Source organism: Protomyctophum bolini, assembly GCF_963924005.1.
Source record: "Protomyctophum bolini genome assembly, chromosome: 17".
Classification (NCBI taxonomy): Eukaryota; Metazoa; Chordata; class Actinopteri; order Myctophiformes; family Myctophidae; genus Protomyctophum; species Protomyctophum bolini.
This window is the reverse complement of record NC_137878.1, coordinates 32,605,822-32,625,023: the sequence shown is the minus strand read 5'-3', so window position 1 is coordinate 32,625,023 and position 19,202 is coordinate 32,605,822. Positions and strand designations below refer to the sequence as shown.

Here is a 19,202-nt window from a genome sequence, read left to right as displayed (position 1 = left end):
CTTTTTTTGTTTATGTTAACACAGAGGGTTGCATAATATGCCTTTAAACTTGTGATATAAATATTTAATTTGAAACATTGATGCAAAGGTTAGCTTGTGCACACTAGATCCTGGCATCATTTTGGGATATGTCATGCTAACTTTTGTTTTCGATGAAGAAAAAAATATGAATCAATTATGGAAAATCAAACCACGCCCTCTGGATGAATAAAATACAGACAGGGGGTTTTGATATTAAGTCAACAGGTAAAAAGTATTATCCATTGAAATCAGAGTTGCTTTATTAACATAATAAGTTATATGCGTTTCTTGCATTCCATTCTTTAAGAGTTGCATGTCCATTGTATGAAAAGTACTGCATTAATACAAATCTATTATCATATACAGTATAATGTTGTTCTTCCTGGAAAAACAAGGGTACAAAAGGAGAATTACAAACTGACTGTAGGCACATCATTAGCAATCAGATTAACCCTGGTCCCTGCAAACAAATCATTGATAATGAGATATATGGAATTATTATTAACAAACCCATGGTAGTAGTATTGTAATGGCACACATCTCTATGCCCCCAATAGGGATCTAATATCCATGATATACGGCCTCCCAAAATATAATAATAAATATAACAGACCCGGCACCCTGACAAGCACTTGGAATTTTAGGCAATACATTTAGTTTGACTCGGTTCCACAGAGAAATACTGTGAAAATAGACTACAAGCTCACATTATAGCGAGACATTGTGAGCTTGTAGATGGGCTAATTTCACAACGTGAGCATACTTCTTACTTAAAGGGCCACTTCACCCCTTTTGCAACCAGATCTTATTTTAATTATGTTTGGGAGACAAGAAACACTTTCCTGGTGTTTTTATGTGTTTTTTAGATATTTCAGTATTTCAAAGTGTCCATGGGCTCCATGATGTCATGGACACTGGGCTCACTTATTTCCTGGACTACATGTTGTCTAAGTAAGACAACATGTCTTACTGAGACTGCTCCACAAGGAGGAGCAGTGGACCAAAGCATTATCAGAATTGTAGTGAGACCAGTGTCCATGACATCATGGAGCCCATGGACACTTTGAAATACTAAAATCACATATTACCCACATAAAACCCCCAGGAAAGTGTTTCTTGTCTCCCAAACATCATTAAAATAAGATCTGATGGCAAAAGGGGTGAAGTGGCCCTTTAATATTTGACATTTGGCCACTTTGGCATTAAAAGGATTGTGCCGTTTCAGTCTGTGTCTCAGAGGAGGGCTGTGGACAGTTGAGAAATCTGCCCCAGTGACACCACTTGCAATATCCGCATGGCAGGTTGGGAACCCCTACGGAAGATGCAGGTCTTTAGATTCCCTATAGTCATATATAATTAAATGTAAAATGCTGTAAAAAATATAAAATAAAACCACACACATCAAAACACAAACTATTGGAGTCCATTATTAACAGTTCAGTAGCTGTATCAAATCAAGCTGGAAACGCAATAAACTCAGAAAAAGGCATAGAGTGATTTGGTTGGATATCGGGGTGGTGTGTATGTGTGTGTGTTGTGTGTTGTGTGTGTGTGTGTGTGTGTGTGTGTGTGTGTGGGCTGGTAAATACAGATTAGTTGTCCTTCCGGGTTAAACAGGAAGGTGAGGGACTCTGGAAGGGGAACAACACCACTGGCATTAGCCCACAGCCTTTAGCTAGCAGTACAAGCAGGCTAAGCAGCTACATTTTTTCAACGATGCGATACAAAATCACAAATGATTTACGATCGTTGGGTGGGCAGCGGCTCACCATGGACAGCTCTCGAACATTTGGAAATACGGCGCTTTGAAAATCGGGTTATAATGAAGGCTCAACGGAGCTGGATTTAGAAATCTCATCGCTGCTGGTGAAGGAGAAGGTGGATACTACCCGGAGAAATGCTAAAAGGTAAACAAACAGTTGGCGTGGTGGATTAAACGGTTGTCTACGCTTATAAGCGTAGATGGCATAGATAGGTCCCAATTTCCGAGGAATGTTGACTCATTGACTGCCCAATCCGTTCTCCCCTTGCCAGGCTTAAATTGTCACAGAATATTCATCTTCACTACGATCGTGCCACGGACCGTTTATAGAGCCATTTGGTGCGAGATCGCAAAGTAAATCCTTCCGTGTGTTCCACAGTTAGAGCCCATAGTCAATGGCGGCCACGGCAAAAGTGGCGTGATCCAGCAAGAGAAATATGAGCGAATATGAGTGAAAAAAGTATCTAACATTGAGACGGATGGGAGGGGATTTTAGTGAGAATAGCGAGTGGTTTTCTTCTTCCACAATTAACTGGGAATCGCACGGTGGATCATAGGTTAGCCAAAAGCGCCATCTAGTGTAAAAACTGTTTAACTCGTCCTTGGAGGTAGTTACCAGCCCTAGTGTTTGTGTGTGCTTGTGCGTGTGCGTGTGCATGTGCGTGCGCGCGCGTGGTCCTCGTCTTTCGCAGAGTGGTGAATCCCACACTGCTTCATGTCAAGAACCCCCAAACTGATATGTATTTGCCCGCAGAGCCCCAATCTGAAAAGCAGAAGATTGATGTTGTCAAAGTCTAGACTTCTAGATCAAAGGTTCTCAAAGGACCTCCTCAACTCTTGAGGGTGAATGGAAACAAATGGCAGTGGTGGAAAAAGTATGTTTTACTTAAAGATGTAGTGCCGTGATTTTTTGCCACCCTTCCAAACATGATCATCAGACATTCTAATTATATAAGGAGGAAGAATCTTTTCAAAAAAGTATTTGTTAAAATGACGTTTTTATGTGGACACGCCCACCAGTTCATTAAGTATTCCTGGTTTGCCTAGTGGGTGCTGATGGGTGATGATCCACCTGAACTGAAGCCGCATCCACAGCTGTTCTTATATGATAAAGGGGGAGGGGATGATATTGTGATGTCACGATATCACAAGAGCAATCAATTAATACCTTTGCAACCTATATTAATGGCAAGTATTTCCTACAGCTTTAAGTCCAAAAATGTGAACTAATCCTTTACGTAAAAGTATCAATACTGCAATATAGAATTACCGGTACTACAAGTCAAAGTCCAGAACTCAAAATGTACATAAAGTACGAAAAGTAAAAGTACTCATTATGCAGAATCAATGTAATAAAATGTATAAAAGTCTTTTGAAAATAGCAGACAAGCTCACAATGCGTCGCATCGCAACACATTGTGAGCTTGTAGATCAGCTATTTTCAAATAGCCAAAATGTATAGGGCTGAAGTGGTTACTGTCTGTTATTGTAATAATAATCTAAATCGACAAAGTAACTATAACTAAATGAATGTAGTGGAGTAAAAGTTCAATTCCGAGGACCTCCCTGGAATCTCCCCAAGGACCCCTGGAGGGCCCTGGAACCGCACTTTGAGAACCACTGGTATTTAGATGGTTAAGCCATGCAACTGACCTGCAGTTCCCTGTTGTCACAGGGCGGTGGCGCTGTCGTCACCGCAGGTTGAGTGCCAGGGCCACTGTCAGGACGATGGACATCAAGATGAGGAAAGGCAGCCAGGTCTTAAGGAATCCTGCACAGCTGCATGTCAACAAGACGAGAGGAGACACAAAACAAGATCAAGTCTATAAATATAAATAACCAGTTTCCCAAGCAGTGGGTCGGGACAATTTGTGGGTCGCGAGTGAATATCCCTTTATTTTACCTATTGACGTATATGCCTACTATAAATTAAAATTACAAAATGTGTGATGACTATGAAAAAGCTACTCCTGTGGATGGGTTATCATATATTAATCTACTTATATTGATCCTATAAACAATTTAATATAGGTATGGTTTTTTTGGAGGTCTGGCTCTGAACTCTGGTTCTGAACTGAACCGGTTCCCAAACGGTGGAAAAGGGGCCAGAGTGAGTAGACAAAAGGTCATTGGTTCAATCTAGGGCTCCGCCAACTCAGCGTATGAGTAGCACGGCTTGGGTGTGGAAAGTCACCTGTAAAGTACAGATGTTACAAATGGTCTTTTTTCCCAAAGTAAATTCCTGCCATTGAGGTCTTTTGGGGGTTTTATTGATTGAGAATAGCCTCTCTTACCGTATATCTATCGTATAGTAGCTTCCCTCTCGCTAGGCACTGCTCGCTTACGCTGTGTCAGTCAATGAAATGTTTCCCTGCCGTCTACTTCCATATAAGCGTGATCTTTGGCCGCGTGTTTCTCGGAATTGAGGCTCCGATTGAGGTGATTGAACAGAACGTTAAAGTTAAGGGCTCATTAAAAAAAATCACTTGTGTCGTGTGAAATGAGGGGTGCTCTTATCATCATACATCACATTCCGTGTTCAGCCAATCAAATAATTTCCGTGGTACACACAGACACACAAAGCTGGGCATAGGAGTGGCTATAGCGCCCCTCAAACATTGTTGCTATACCTCACGGTTAAAATATTAAAGCTTCTGATGATTTTGCTTCCTGTAGCTTCCTGCAGCTACGGGCGGCTGTGAGGGACATTAGACTGAATCGACGGTTGTCAACACGCGTCCTAAGCAGTCAATTATTAAGCATATAGAGGGTATGCGTGTGACATCATCATCATACCCAGAAGTTAGGCGGGAGCGCCCAGAGTCGTATAGATAAGAGAGTTACGACAACTCCGTTCACTTCATGGGGCCAGTCCTACATACACTTCTATTGGCGAAGAGTGACAAAGGCCTGAACCAGAAGTTTACGGAATGCATTTAGGGCTTTAGTGACAAATGAGTTACATGAACCACCTGACCGGGCTGATTTTGCCCCTCATTGGCAGAACTCTCCTTTCAATGGCTCTGGGAACAGCGTACTGAGTGGCAAAAAGCGACTTTCTTGCATTGACAACATTAAAACTCACTTTGCCACTTTATTTGCCACTCACTTTATGCATGCGCATAGTATACCCTATATAAAAGGGGTAGGCAAACTTTGTGACCGGTGCCAATGTTGGCACCGGTCACAAAGTTTGTTTAAAATAAACAATTTAAAAAAGATTTACTCAAATAAATGAATCACATTTGTATGTAAATTACATCCTGCACACAATTCTACATTCATTAAAACTCTGAACTCTGACTGGGGAGGGAGTCTGGGAAATAAGTGGGTTATTGCTCTGAGTCTAATATTTAACAAGAAGGATTACAAATTATATTCGTGGATACTAGAAATATGTTGGAAAGTTTATTGTGTTGTCATTAAAATGTATGTTGAACATGGCACACTGACCATCTAGAAAATAAAATGTGTCACTTAATTTCAAAAAGGTTGCAGGCCACTGCTCTATAACATGTTCCACTGGTAACTAGTAACTAAAGCTGTCAAATAGCAAAAAACGAAATTGAAATAACAACTAGTAAAGCTAAAGTACCTCAAAATTGCACTTAATTGCAGTACTTAGTAGGCAAATGTGCTTAGTTACTTTCCATCCCTGTCCATGGGTACCAGAAAGGTTGGTCGTGCTTCAACCCCCCCACCCCTACTTGTAGAGTACTCAAAATCAACACACCACACACACACACACACACACACACATCATCCTGCTGCTCAGCATCACCGGCTATCCCGTGCTCACTGTCTGGTAACCATGGCAACCACCAGCCCCAAAGTCACGATTATCTCTTCGTCTCTGTGTTCCATCTCTGAGGCTGTGTGCCGCCTCATCCTGATCGGCTCCGTTTGCAGCCTCTCAGAGCTATACACACGTTCGTTAAGGGACCCCCAAGATGGTACGATAACCCCACATTGAGAAACAGTGTTAGAAAACAGGAATGGTGTCTTAAATAGATCTACCCGTAACCCCCGGCCCCAAGAACAACCTGATTCTGAACAGTGTACTCCCAACAGAGCACACCGTGTCCCACCCAGGAATGCACGCACGCACACACGCACGCACCCCCACACACACACACACACCCACACCCCCACACACACACACACACACACACACACACACACACACACACACACACACACACACAGAGAGAGAGAGAGAGAGAGAGAGAGTGCAGGCAGGGACTCCAGCTCCACTTACACACACACACACTGCCACACAGTCATAAAGTCATCATCACAGCATCAGAGGGACAATCTTCAGCTGAACAGAATAGTAAGAGCATCGTGACGAAAGTAAAAGAGTGAACCGCAAAACTAAATATCGCTGCTAGTGCGTCAGGCGCCTTAGGGCGAAAAGCCTAAGGTGACTCAAAAGCTCAAGGCTTTAGACTGTGCAAGAGTTGTTTTCTTTCCCCGAGGCTGTCAAGAGCCCTCAACAAATACAAAAGCACAACTAGAAAGGTGCGCTCCTCGGAGCACAGATCTTCACCAGGCTGGGTTATGTGAGGGTGTGCACAGCGGACAGAATAGGGTGATTCTACAGGGGGGGATATAGTTAGTCCCCACAGGAATCCGCAGAGAAAAAGTCTTGATTCCGTGGAGAACATTCCTAATTCAACAGAGAACAATCCTTGATTCCACGGCTTAGTTAATATTCCGCTGACATTAACTTATTTAACCTAAAATGACCAGTTATCAAGCTATTTTTTTTCATAATAAGTTAAATCTTTCATGAAATAGATACAATTAATTGTAATTATGGATGAGTCATAATATTCAAATATTCCAATAATCGTTTTTGGGGATTCATTATTATTATTATTATTCATGTTTTAATTATTTGTTTTGGTTGCAACGGTTGTCATTCAAACCCTTCCCACAGTAACTACAGTTTAGACTAGAGGATACTTAATGTGGGTGTAATATTTATTCTTTTCTGCTTTAGCGTTGTCAATTTATCATTGTCAAGAGTCAGGACATGGATTCAGTTTCAGTAGGAACCATTTACATAGATTCCGTTTCAGAAGGAACCATTTAGAGGGCGGATGTTTCGGTTTGCGCCTTATTTATGTCCCCTCTGAGTCAGGACATAAATAAACACACAAGTGTTGTCACCATGTACAAATCCTTATTATGTTACCTAGTCTACCTACTTATTACTACCTACTGGTAGTAATAAGTAACTTTGTCATGTTATACGGACACTCCGCGACCCGTTTTTCCTCCCGGAATTTTCCCCAGTAAAAGATCCCAGGAGTAAAAACGGGAGCGGGGGTTCCAGACCCACAAGAACACACCCAGGGTGCCGGCCGGTTCCGGCACCCACGTCCAAAACGGCAGAGAAGAGTTACCATGTGGGGGTCCCCGGGGGTGGGGGGGTTTCCAGACCCCCAGGAACGCGCCCAGGGAGCCGGGCCGGTTCCGGCATGACGCCCCACATCCGAAACGGTTGAGAAATGACAGAGTTACCGTGTGCCGGTCTCTGTACTGTACTGTACTGGCACACCCGAAATCATCATACAGTTTTCGTGCTCATACACAGCCAGGCAGGTACCCACCGACACACACACATAGCTCCGTAAGGGAGTGGGTGCACCACTCAAAAACATATGTTCTGGGTCTCATGATCAAAATAAGAATATTATAATGGTGTGTGAAAATCTAAACCTTGCCACGGACAAGACCAAGTCTTTGACACGGATACATTTGTCCGTGTAATGCACATGACATAATGATGACACTCAGGCCCCAACACTCGGGTTCTAACACTCAGGGCATCTAGCATGCAAGGGTCCTAATGTAAACATGTCATCAGAGCCGTCTCACATCGTCTTGGCTTACCTGACATGTTTGCCGTGGATGAAGGCCAGTGCACTCAGTTTGATCATGTTCCATGACGTGCTGTCCTCGTACCGCATCAGATTCAATGCCATCGCCACATGCGAGTGACAGTTGTCACAGCAGAGGTTGTGCTGGGGAGAAAAACAAAACAAAACAATTGTACAGGATCATCTAAAAGGATTAAAATATTGTGTACCCCCCCCCCCCAGCACATTCACTGCCATTGATGAGATATCTGGTCATTTGAAATCCAACGGCTCACTGCCATGGACGATTTATCTCGTCATTTCAGGGTATTCATTGATTATGCTAGAGGGCACTCTTTGCCAATGTATGAATCAGGGCTCGAAATAGCGACCATTTTGGTCGCAAATGCGCCTGAATTTTAATCTGTGCGATCTCAAAATATAACTGGGCGCACCAGTGCTACTGCATATAATTACTGTAGTGCGACCAAAACGATCGCGACCGAAAGTGTCGCGGGCCTGTTCCCTCCCGCGAGATGATTTAAACTTGTAGAGCATAAAGATCTGAGCATGTAAAAAAAAAGTAAGTTCCTAGTCCATTCCTGTCCAGAGTTATGATTGTTTAAAGAAATATCTCCTTGGCTTCTTCTACTTCCTCTAACCTCCCGTCAGTCCGTGGACTGATTGGGTGATCAACATCAGCTGGACCTGAGGTCCTCAGCTGTGAGAGACAACAAAAGGGCTCAATTGAATGGAATGTGTGGAGTCACACACACACATTTATGATGACGTTATGAAAATAACTTCTCATAAATATATACAGTAGGCCTATATATATATATATATATATATATATATATATATATATATATATATATATATTTTATTTTTTTACTTCAATCAAAAAGCAGGCCTACATAAAACAAAGGGTTTTGTAGCCATTTACAAATTCAGAAATTATAGCAGAGACAGTATTTAGAATTTAATTATATTTTCAACTGGTTTATTGCCACAAAAATAGCATCTCATACCAACTGGCTTGTAGGCCAGTGGTTCCCAAAGTGGGGTCCGGGGATCCCTAGGGGTCCTCGGTTAAATGATAGTTAGGAACCAAATGGACCCTTATGGGTCTGAAACTCAGAGAGTGTACTACATACTACGGGTAAACCAATTTCACTGTACATTTGTACACTCAGTTAAATTAACTTTGATTTTATGGGTCCCAGAGATAGAAATGGGGAACGGTAGCCTAATTCAGGTCAAACTGGGGGTCCTTGAAATGTAAATAACTGAAAATCACTGCTAGAGCCGTAAAAATCTTCTCATATGGGGGTCCCTGGCATATATTTTCAAATGGGGGTCCGTGGGCTAATGAGTGTCAATTTGAGGGTGCTTGACATGAAAAATGTTGGGAACCACTGCTGTAGGCTACAAGTGTAATAATAATGAATGTAAAAAATCGATTACATATTGGTGCTCGTAAAATTTTGGTGGGTGCTCCTAATTTTTTTCTGGTGCTCCTTCATTCTGAATTTGGGAGCACCAGTGCTACCAAGTAAAAAAGTTAATTTCGAGCCCTGATGAATGCTCCTAGGTTTCTAGGAGACCGATAACCGGAAATTAACCGTTAAGTGAAAACTCTGTCTCCATTGGCCTCAATGTAAACAGCGTCCTGTGCCTCTCCACTATTCCTCCAGAGTGGAACTATGGAGAGGAGAGGTTTCTGCCTGCCAGCAACGATATGCAAATGAAAGTTATTGTGCACTGTAAAACAAAAGCAGACGAATTGCATTGGCTGTCGTACCATCCTGTTCTTGTACTCCTCGGATGCATCGTGGACGGCAGTGTCCCAGGCGTTGGAACCGTTGGCGTACACTTTGCTAACGTCAAGCATCCAGTACCTACACAATACACATATAAACATGTACAGGTGATGTAACTGACATTTACTGGTTAAAAGAAAAGTTTAAACTCTATATTGTGTTAGTAATCATTGCTATTGCTATAAAGGGTTTGTTCTCTATTTTAGGCAAAACATTTAAACAGTGAATCAGAAATAGTGGAAATAGCTAGTACTACAAGCTCACAATGCGTTGTAGATAAGAGTGTAGATTGTAGATAGTATATAAGGGGTTAATTGAAGACAATAGTTTGGTGCACAATAAAACAGTCTGTTTGTAATGGACTTACTTTGTTGGTCTACCAAAGGCCATGTTGTCTTCCTGTGCAAAACACATTCAGTAACAATGTTGATTATTTAATTTAATAATCAATGGCATTTTATAACAATAACCGGCCGAGGCGTGCGCACACGCACGCACACACTGTGTGTGAACTGAGAACTAGGTTAAAGACATATAACTACATAATATATTTTATTAACCCAGTTGACCTGGTCCTGACTACTCACCGAGACAAAGTAAGGTCCAGCAAAGTCACGGATCACACCGGTGGACGTACAGATTCCCATGTGTCCGATGAACGGAAACAGCCATCTGAGAGGAAACGACATGTTAGCAACATGTTAATAACATGATAATGACGATAATGATGTTAATGACATCCAAACTGAAATGGCCTATCTGATTGCATTAAACAACATTAAAACTCACTTTGCCACTTTATTTGCCACTCACTTTATGCATGCGCATACCCTATATAAAAGGGGTAGGCAAACTTTGGGACCTTGGCACCGGTCCCAAAGTTTGTTTAAAATAAACAATTTAAAAAAGATTTACTCAAATTCGTCCCTCACATTTGTATGTAAATTACATCCTGCACACAATTCTACATTCATTAAAACTCTGAACTCTGACTGGGGAGGGAGTCTGGGAAATAAGTGGGTTATTGCTCTGAGTCTAATATTTAACAAGAAGGATTACAAATTATATTCGTGGATACTAGAAATATGTTGGAAAGTTTATTGTGTTGTCATTAAAATGTATGTTGAACATGGCACACTGACCATCTAATAACATGATAAGTGTGTTCCGATGAACGGAAACAGCCACCTGAGAGGAAACGACACGTTAGCAACATGTTAACATGATAAGTGTGTTCCGATGAACGGAAACAGCCACCTGAGAGGAAACGACATGTTAGCAACATGTTAACATGATAATTTTTTTTATTGAACCTTTATTTAACCAGTAAAGTCACATTGAGACTGCGTCTCTTTTACAAGTGGGAACTGGCCAAGAGGCAGAAATAAAAATTACACTACAATACAACATCATCAAAGTTACATTTTGAACCAGCAAATACAACATCCGTAATACACCTTAAAATACCTATACATAAATACAACAAGTCACCTGACCTACTTTTTTCTTTTTAGTAGCAGGGCAAAATACACAATACAGTATACACAAATATACACAAACTCAACGAAATTAGCCGATATAATAGATATATAGGCATGAAAATAAGCTAGACATGATTAACATGATAAGTGTGTTCCTAAGTTCCGATGAATGGAAACAGCCGTCTGAGAGGATACCACATATTAGCAACACTGGTGCCCGTGGGGCCTCTACAGCAGGCACTGGCCTACTTGGAACGATGCAAGTTGGAAATGCATTCCCCACCCAGATATTATGCATTGGAGCCTCTACAGTGGTGCCTGTTGGGCACTGGCCTACTTGGAACGATGCAAGTTGGAAATGCATGTCCCACACAGATCCCGGGCAGAGGCCTATTTGGGGCAGTTCTGGAAAACCGTTGGTCCGACCAACTCAACACCGGCCACGGCACCCCCTGCGGTGGTGTGGAACATGTATGTCGAATTTGAAGTCGATGGGGCGAACGGTTCTCGAGTTACGTGGATTACACACAGACAGACAGACGTACAGAGACTTGTTGCATTTATACAGTAGATAGAAGATAGATAGATGATAATTGATACATCAGTGTTGATTGTGACAGCACATTTTGATTTAGTTTTAGTCATAGTCTTTTGAATAGAATTTCATTTAGTTTTAGTCATGTTTTAGACATTTTAATTGTTTTAGTCAGACATGCACGATATTGAAATTATGACCGATACCCGATCTCAGATGATATATCGATACCGATATATTACATTTGTATATTTATATATTGAACTGGTTGCTGAACTTTTTCAATTTTCATTTTAGTTTTGCTGGTGAAAGTAGATGGTAAGCAAGCCACTCTTCCCCACTAACAGAGACAGGCAGACTAGCTGCCCTGCGAGTACAAAGCCTTTGACGGTCAAATTATTATTGCGTCATCAATATCTGTGAAAATTATCGGGATTATTTTGAGATCAGTTCGATACCGATGTGGCATAGTGTTGTTTTTCCTTTTTGAGTGGCGCCCAGCTTTGCGTGTGCCAAATGAGATGATTTGATTGGCCAGCTTTGTGAGTTTGAGTGTAGCAAAGATGATTTGATTGGCTAAGCAAGTATGATGAGCAATGTATGACTTCACACAAGATTTTTTTTTTTACAGTTTGTAGCTGTGATCACAGCTTAGTTTTTTGTCAATGAAAAAAAGGTAGTCGCCCGGCATTTTTTGTCACAGTGATTTATATTGTGATAGTAATCACTTCTATACCGAGTGTTTGTTCTGTAACAGGAGTCTCCATGTATCTCTAAGTCTTTAACATAACGAACAGGGAAGGGCTTTGCAGCACAGGGCAGGGAGAAAAGTGGAAAAAAGACTCAACTATCAAACAAAGGGTCGCAGCACCGGGCACCACAAAGGCTTAATCCGCACCTGATCAGGAGTAGTTAGGGGTTCAGAAATTTGGGAACCTATCGGCAAAACAAGGGGGGGTAATCCTTTTTAATTTGCTGCAGAGCTTTGAATCTGTCCTGCGACTAGATTAGGGGTTTCACTGAAACGTTCAGTGTCTCGCTCAAGAACACTTCAACACCAACTCAGGGGGAGCAGGGGATCAAACCTGGAAGCCTCCGTTCCCCAACCGCCACTCCTGCCTGTCCTGAGACACTGCCGCCCCTGAACAAACACTACAGTGGTTCTCAAACATCTTCATGTCAAGGACCCCCAAATTCATATGAACATGGCAGACCGACCCCCAACTGAACATAGTTTGTGCCACGGCCCGATCTACAAGGGTCAAAGCATGTTGATGAATTGCACTCTGATTAATTGAAAAAGGTGGGCCCTGTGTAAACAAGTGTAATGCTTAACAGTCTTTGTATTGAGTTGTGCTTTCATGTGAAATGTACCCATTCTGCAAACTGTTAATAAATACTTCAATCAATCATTGCAGCAATCATTGCATTGTATATGGCTATTTTCAAATATCTGAATGTATATACTGTTGTTATAAAGTTGTTAACCTGGTTTTGATGCCAGGCCATTTTGTCTGCTCTTTTTTTTGTTTGTAATTTTGTCCATTCATTTATTTGGGTCATCAATTCCAAATTCCCATTTAACTGTATCCATATAATGGATAAAATTGGTGTCCAGACCTAAACTATACGTTTCCGTTTATAATATCATACTCCAGTTCTAGGAGTCCATTTGGTAAGTTGGACCCATTTGGTCCATTTGTAGCCTACACTGTCAGAGTTCAGGAGGGCACCTTAAAATGTCAAAGTTTGAGAACCCTACAGCAATGATTACTCAATCACAATAGCCTATAGAACTTTTTTTTACACAAAACATAATAAAAACTATCGGTTGCACAGTACCCTTAAAATGGCATTGTAATGTATTCTTTAAAACGTTACGGAGTTACAGCTTCATCTAATCAGCCGACACTGACAGGGACACAACAGTGAATACAAAGTAACAAGTGAGGCAGTCATTCTGCAAGCAGCAGAAGTGCCGAACGGAAACGTCAAACATCAAAAGAAGACAGGCGTCACATTGTTTCCACTTCAAAGAGTCGACAGAACGACGTCACACTTAATTTATATTGTCCCCCCCTTTGTGTTTTTTATCATTTATAACAGCTCCAGCTAGAGCTATATAGCAAATACCAACTGTCACTGACTGCACGCTCTGTTAGGAGCGGTGCTATTCCCATGGACTGAAACTTGCACTGCTTGTGCGAGGTCTCCACTCCAACTGTAGTGGAAACAAAGACAGCTAATTTACTACTCGCCGACACGAAGGCTGTTTTGTGTTGTCGAAGGACTAGTCCTTAATGGGAAACATCTCAGGACCTGTATAATGCACTTTTTGGGCAGAAAATAAAATATGTCCGCCAGATGGAAATTATTTTTATTTACTCGACTGCGACCTCTACAGATCTGGTCCATGGTAATTTGTATTTACCAAATATGTAGAGGGCGCAGTAGAGTAAATAAAGCAATTTCGATCCAGCGGTCGGATTTATTTTACTTTCTGCCCCAAAACGTGTATTAGTATTATACAGAGAATGTGGGGTTCTGGGACGTTTCCCACAACAACGGATAATAGTCTTTTAACAACACAAAACAGCATTTGTTTCGGCAAGTGCGAAATAGTTGTCTTTATTTTCACCACAGTTGTAGACCCCGCACACGGTAGTTGCATTTTCAATGCACAGCATGGAACAGCGCCGCTCCTAACAGAGCGTTAGGGAGAACGTCTCCGTTCTGTGTGTGTCTACACGCACGCACGTCCACACTCACGACAGCACGGGGATTGGCGTCCAGACGATGCAGTACGGGTATCTGCAGTGGTGAGGATCTATCTTCTCGCAGGCTATCTGGTAGTTCTTCATGCTCTCCGTGTCTACATCATCCGCCATCTGTGGACAAGAGCGAACAACAACAATGCTTCCAAGTTCCTCTACGGCGAGCGAAAGGAAAAGATAGTGCTCACTTCCGGGTTCATGCCGAACATAGGGCCCGCGACCCGCAAATGGGTCGCAGGTTGAACGTTTGGGGGGCCACGAGTCAAGTGATTATATAAATTGTTTATGTGTGTGTGTGTGTGTGTGTGTGTGTGTGTGTGTGTGTGTGTGTGTGTGTGTGTGTGTGTTGTTTGCTTCCTTACCTTTCGTTGTATTTTTTCCTAACATTTTCTCAAAAATAAATTCAGAGATAGAATCTTCCAAAAAACAGAATCTTTCTTTCTTTCTTTCTTTCTTTCTTTCTTCCATAAAGTCAGTCACCCCCTGCAGGCATGACCAGTCACGAGGCATGACCATATGTTGATCTGACATCATCAAACCCATGTACACTCAAGACACGCGTGCGTGCGTGCGTGCATGTGTGTGTGTGTTCTCCCCCCACAATTTTTGCTGTCTTCACACATTATTTATTCTGTGTATAGTGCTGAGTGGTCGGTAATTGCCATCGTCACCTTGTCACTCCAGCTCCACGACTTTCTCCTTGTCCTTTATTTGGAAGGGTATTCCATCATGCTACTGCCCCTAAAAATATCAATGACTACAGTTACATTATTCTCTTGTTATAATGTCACTGTCAAATGGAAACCTTGTACAGTAGGCCTATGTCCAAAACCGTAAAAGACGGCTACACCCGTTTTCAACCTATCCTCTATAATTGGTCCTCACTAATGCTTTTACGATACTATACTTTTTTCTACTCTGTGTCTGATATAGGAGGGCTGTGGACATTCAGAAACCTACCAACCAGTGGCACGCTAACTTTCCGGGAGAAATGTAAGCCTGCAGGTCTTCTTTAAAGATATTTCTGGGCCTTTTTCTGCCTACCTATTGAGGTCGACAGGAAATGGGGAGGGATGAACATAGTGGGTGAAGTTGCCCCCAAAATCTTCAAGTGAATGTAAAAAAGAACCTCTGTTCCAATGGTTATAATATACAATGTAGTTAGTAGGCCCTACTTAGCCTCAAGCGATTAATAATGTATACCTTTCATTGGTTCAATAACTTCAAAAAAGAAAAAAACACACGCTCAATTATTTTTTTGTAAAACAGCAAATGTAGCCAGATCAGCAGATTCATTACTTTTTCTGCAACACTGTAGTATAGGGAAGTGTAGAGCATTAACTTACGGAGAGACATTAAAAGTGGAAGTAGGCTCTGGAGATACAAGGTTTGTACCTCAACAGCAAGGATAACCAAGTCATTAGGGAGGATATAGTGAAGGATGCTCTTGTGCACAGTTCAGGAGCTTTTGGAGTCACTCCAATGTGCTCGCTCGCTCACACACACACACACACACACACACACACACACACACACACACACACACACACACACACACACACACACACACACACACACACACACACACACACACACACACACACACACACACACAGCTCATATAGGGCTGCTGAGGTGGTCCGACCGATGCACGTTTTCTCGGTCCGATGCCAATACGATAGACCATTCGATTCTTAACCCGTGGGCTGTGAGGTTATTGCAAGTGGGCCCCAAATTATGATTTGAATTAAAAAAAATTGTAGGACAAAAAACCTTTTGTTTTCTTTCTTTCTTTTAAACTTTGAAAACGAGTTTTCATTGTGACACAGCTAAATAAGTATACCAAGTTAGTTCCATTGATCCAAGTGGGCTAATTTCAAATGGCCGAAATGTATACAGGGCTGAAATGGTTAATGTTTCTTTGTAATAATAATCAAAATCCACTTAAGTTTTCAAACATTTGTAGTGGAGTAAAAGTACAATATTTGCCTCTGAGATATAGTGCAGTAGAAGTATTGATTGATTGATTGATTGATTGATTGATTGATTGATTGATTGATTAACAGATTGGAGAATTACAGCACATTTCAAGCACAACTCAATACAAAACTGTGGACAACACTCAAAATACTGTACTTCAATTTTGTGGTTTCTCTACAAATTTCTATAGTTTTAGTTCTACTCCACTACATCGCAAAGGAAAACATTGTAGCCTACCCTTTACTCCACAACAATTATATGAAAACGTATTAATTACAAAACACACAATGCAGCGTTTAGTGTTATATGCACAAGTTAACATTTGTTCGTAATTTAGTATGTGTTGAGCTTCTTTGAAATCCACAGCACTAAATCTTTTTGCACACCTATGTACTGTGCGTATACCATAGAGTTATAAAGGATAGAGGGAGGACCGGAGCTACAGCCCCTGCTATTTATTTCAATAGAAGTTGCTCAGTGTCGTTTTGAAGCACCCGGAAGACTGCCAGAATTAAGTAGTACCATTATAACCTTAGCATATATAAGATTATAACTCAATGGCTCGAGCAAGCGGAAGAGCAGCCCGGACCTCCGGGATTACGCACGTTACGCACATGACGTCACTTAACATCCATCCACCTCCATGAACGTGCTGCTGCAGTTCCACTTTTGCCAGTGGCAGCTTCAACGTTGGATAGCCTTACTAGGGGCTTGATGTATACTGCCCACTTGTGGAAGTGCTACATAAAGAGCAGTATGCAGAAACTCAATGTGGCTTATAATGATGCCATGAGACTATACTGCTTAAAGTGCCAGTACGGGTACAGTAACAGTACAGTATGTACACAGTAAGAACACAATACGCACACAGTACAGTACAGCACAGAATATATGTGTGTCTCACTCACACACACCACAGTCACAGACAAACATGCCATCCTTCGGTCAGTTTCAAAGGAATGCTCCAGAACATTTTTCACCGTGATTATTCCTGCTTCAATTGATTTATTTTACTGGTTGTTCTCCATTTAAGTTACTTTGTAATTTAACCTGATTTATAATGTTGTGTTGGCTGTATTTGTAACCTCGGCTACATTGAGCCGTGGTGCTAGAGGTGATGGATCGCGAAGCGGCCCGAACTTCTAGTACGATACATCTGTCCAGCTCTGGATGTGACGTTCACACTCGAGGGTGTCTGTCACTTAGAGGGCACACAGACTTTGTTGAGAGACTCATTTTTATGAATTGTTAAATGATATCCGGCCTCACATTTCACTTGATACTGTAGGTGATCAATCAGCCACGTCATTGATCCTACTCTGATATGAAAGGCTGGCCGAAGGTCACAACGCCTGAAGGAAGGTAAATGACTTTTCATCAGATGTCATTTTATTCCCTCCACCCAGTCAGCGGTGTGTCCTCTCAAGTCTTGTATTTGTCCTGTACGCCTTGTGGTTTGGGGCCCATTTTTGGGTGGCGGACCCATTTTTATGGGTCGCGAGTTAAAGCCTCACTGTGTATAACCTTCAATGAATGAAATGTAACTTTGTCCAATCAATATCAGGTAGGTAGAGCACTGTTTCACAATCAGTGCAGGTCAGGGACACATATATATGGGTTGCTTTATTTTCTAAATAGCTAAATGTTTCATGAATTAAAAAAGTTTATAATAAATCAAAGAAAAATCAATAAACTATATAAATTAGAAAACACATGGTGAACATAGCTGATCCACAAGCTGTAGATCTGCTGTTTTTACTAGTTTGGGTCATTCCTCTTTTGCGTCTTGAGCTAAATAAATGGGTGTGTGGAGGGGGAAATACTTTTAAATAGATTTTTTTTGTAGGAAAATAAAATGGTGTTTTATGGTCTGGGTCCTGATCCACTGTTTGGGAAACAGTGGTGTTATTGGTGTATATAGGCTATAAATTATACAGTAGTCGATATTTTCACTCATATCAGTAATATTGGACTATCTGACCTGTTGTATCCTTGTTTGTACTGCACTAGGCTACACCACTGCTAATGGGAGACAAAGCCAATATCATCTCATCAAGTTCATTGATGATTCTGTCATGGTGTCTTTTCTCACACAACTTGTGGGCGGGGCTCAAAAGACAGTGTTGAAAATATCAGCTCTCCGTGCAGACCCGAGGAGCCTTGTGCCCCCACGTACCGGACCTGCCAACCTAGAACTATAGCCTATAAACCCAGAACCCACCTCTCCATCCGAACCCGGGTACGAAGCGTGATGAATCCCACCACAGCTCTAGGATATCTGATTGGCTCCCAGGCAGGGGTACGTTAGGGTTAGGGTTAAAGGGATATTTCACCTTCAAAAAAGCTTTTGGCCATTTTATCGTCTACTCAGGCTTTTGTGAACACCCCAGACAGTTTTTAAGTTGCTTGATTCAGTATTTAGATATTTGATATTCATTTTAGCTGCCCCTCCCCCTTCCTATACAAACCAATTGTAACTTCAACCTCCATTTTAGCCATAGATAGATTCATCAAAAACACCCACCCCTTTTTTTTTTTTGGTAACTGATACTCCCAATTACTTTTTTCATTTATTTTCAAAATGAGGATCAGCAACCTGAGAAAGCCAGAAATTATTTAAAAAAATATATATAAGAAAAATGAATGCAAATTTTTTAATTATATTCTTAAAACGATAATAATTAAAAACCAAATGTAGGAAACCAAAAATAAAGGGACCCATAAGAATGTGTCCATGACCCACAAATAATGGGACGCAGTGTTTGGGATTTGGGAACCAGTAGTGTAGTGTGTCTAGTGTCTGATGCAGGAATTATCAGTAGAAAAATGGTGGAAACGGAAACATGGCTGGTGCGGGGAGGGGGGGGGGGGGGGGGGTTGGCTGGCACTCATGGGACCCAGGGGACATTGGGGATGTGTGTGCGTATGCGGTAGCAGCACCAATTAGACGTGACAGCTG

General features: G+C 41.6%; 1 protein-coding gene across 1 annotated transcript; it reads right to left on the bottom strand.

The window, feature by feature from the left end:
• Positions 1–262: 262 nt before the first annotated feature.
• Positions 263–14,419, bottom strand: tmem222b (transmembrane protein 222b). Its single transcript, XM_080788144.1, has 7 exons — positions 14,259–14,419; positions 10,061–10,145; positions 9,841–9,872; positions 9,455–9,551; positions 7,685–7,815; positions 3,437–3,562; positions 263–2,546 (listed from the first exon to the last, which is right to left on the bottom strand). Exons 1-6 carry the CDS (start codon positions 14,375–14,377, stop codon positions 3,475–3,477), a joined length of 552 nt encoding a protein of 183 aa, XP_080644270.1. The 5' UTR covers positions 14,378–14,419; the 3' UTR covers positions 263–2,546; positions 3,437–3,474.
• Positions 14,420–19,202: the final 4,783 nt, after the last annotated feature.

What these genes read in the sequence shown, in the direction of transcription:
- tmem222b (XM_080788144.1), bottom strand. Translation starts at nt 14,377, where the DNA reads ATGGCGGATGATGTAGACACGGAGAGCATGAAGAACTACCAGATAGCC. An exon ending in ACGCCAATCCCCGTGCTGTC is followed by an intron (nt 10,146 to 14,258) that starts GTGAGTGTGGAC and finishes GTTTCCTCTCAG; the next exon opens with ATGGCTGTTTCCGTTCATCG. An exon ending in AGGAGTACAAGAACAGGATG is followed by an intron (nt 7,816 to 9,454) that starts GTACGACAGCCA and finishes TTTTCTCCCCAG; the next exon opens with CACAACCTCTGCTGTGACAA.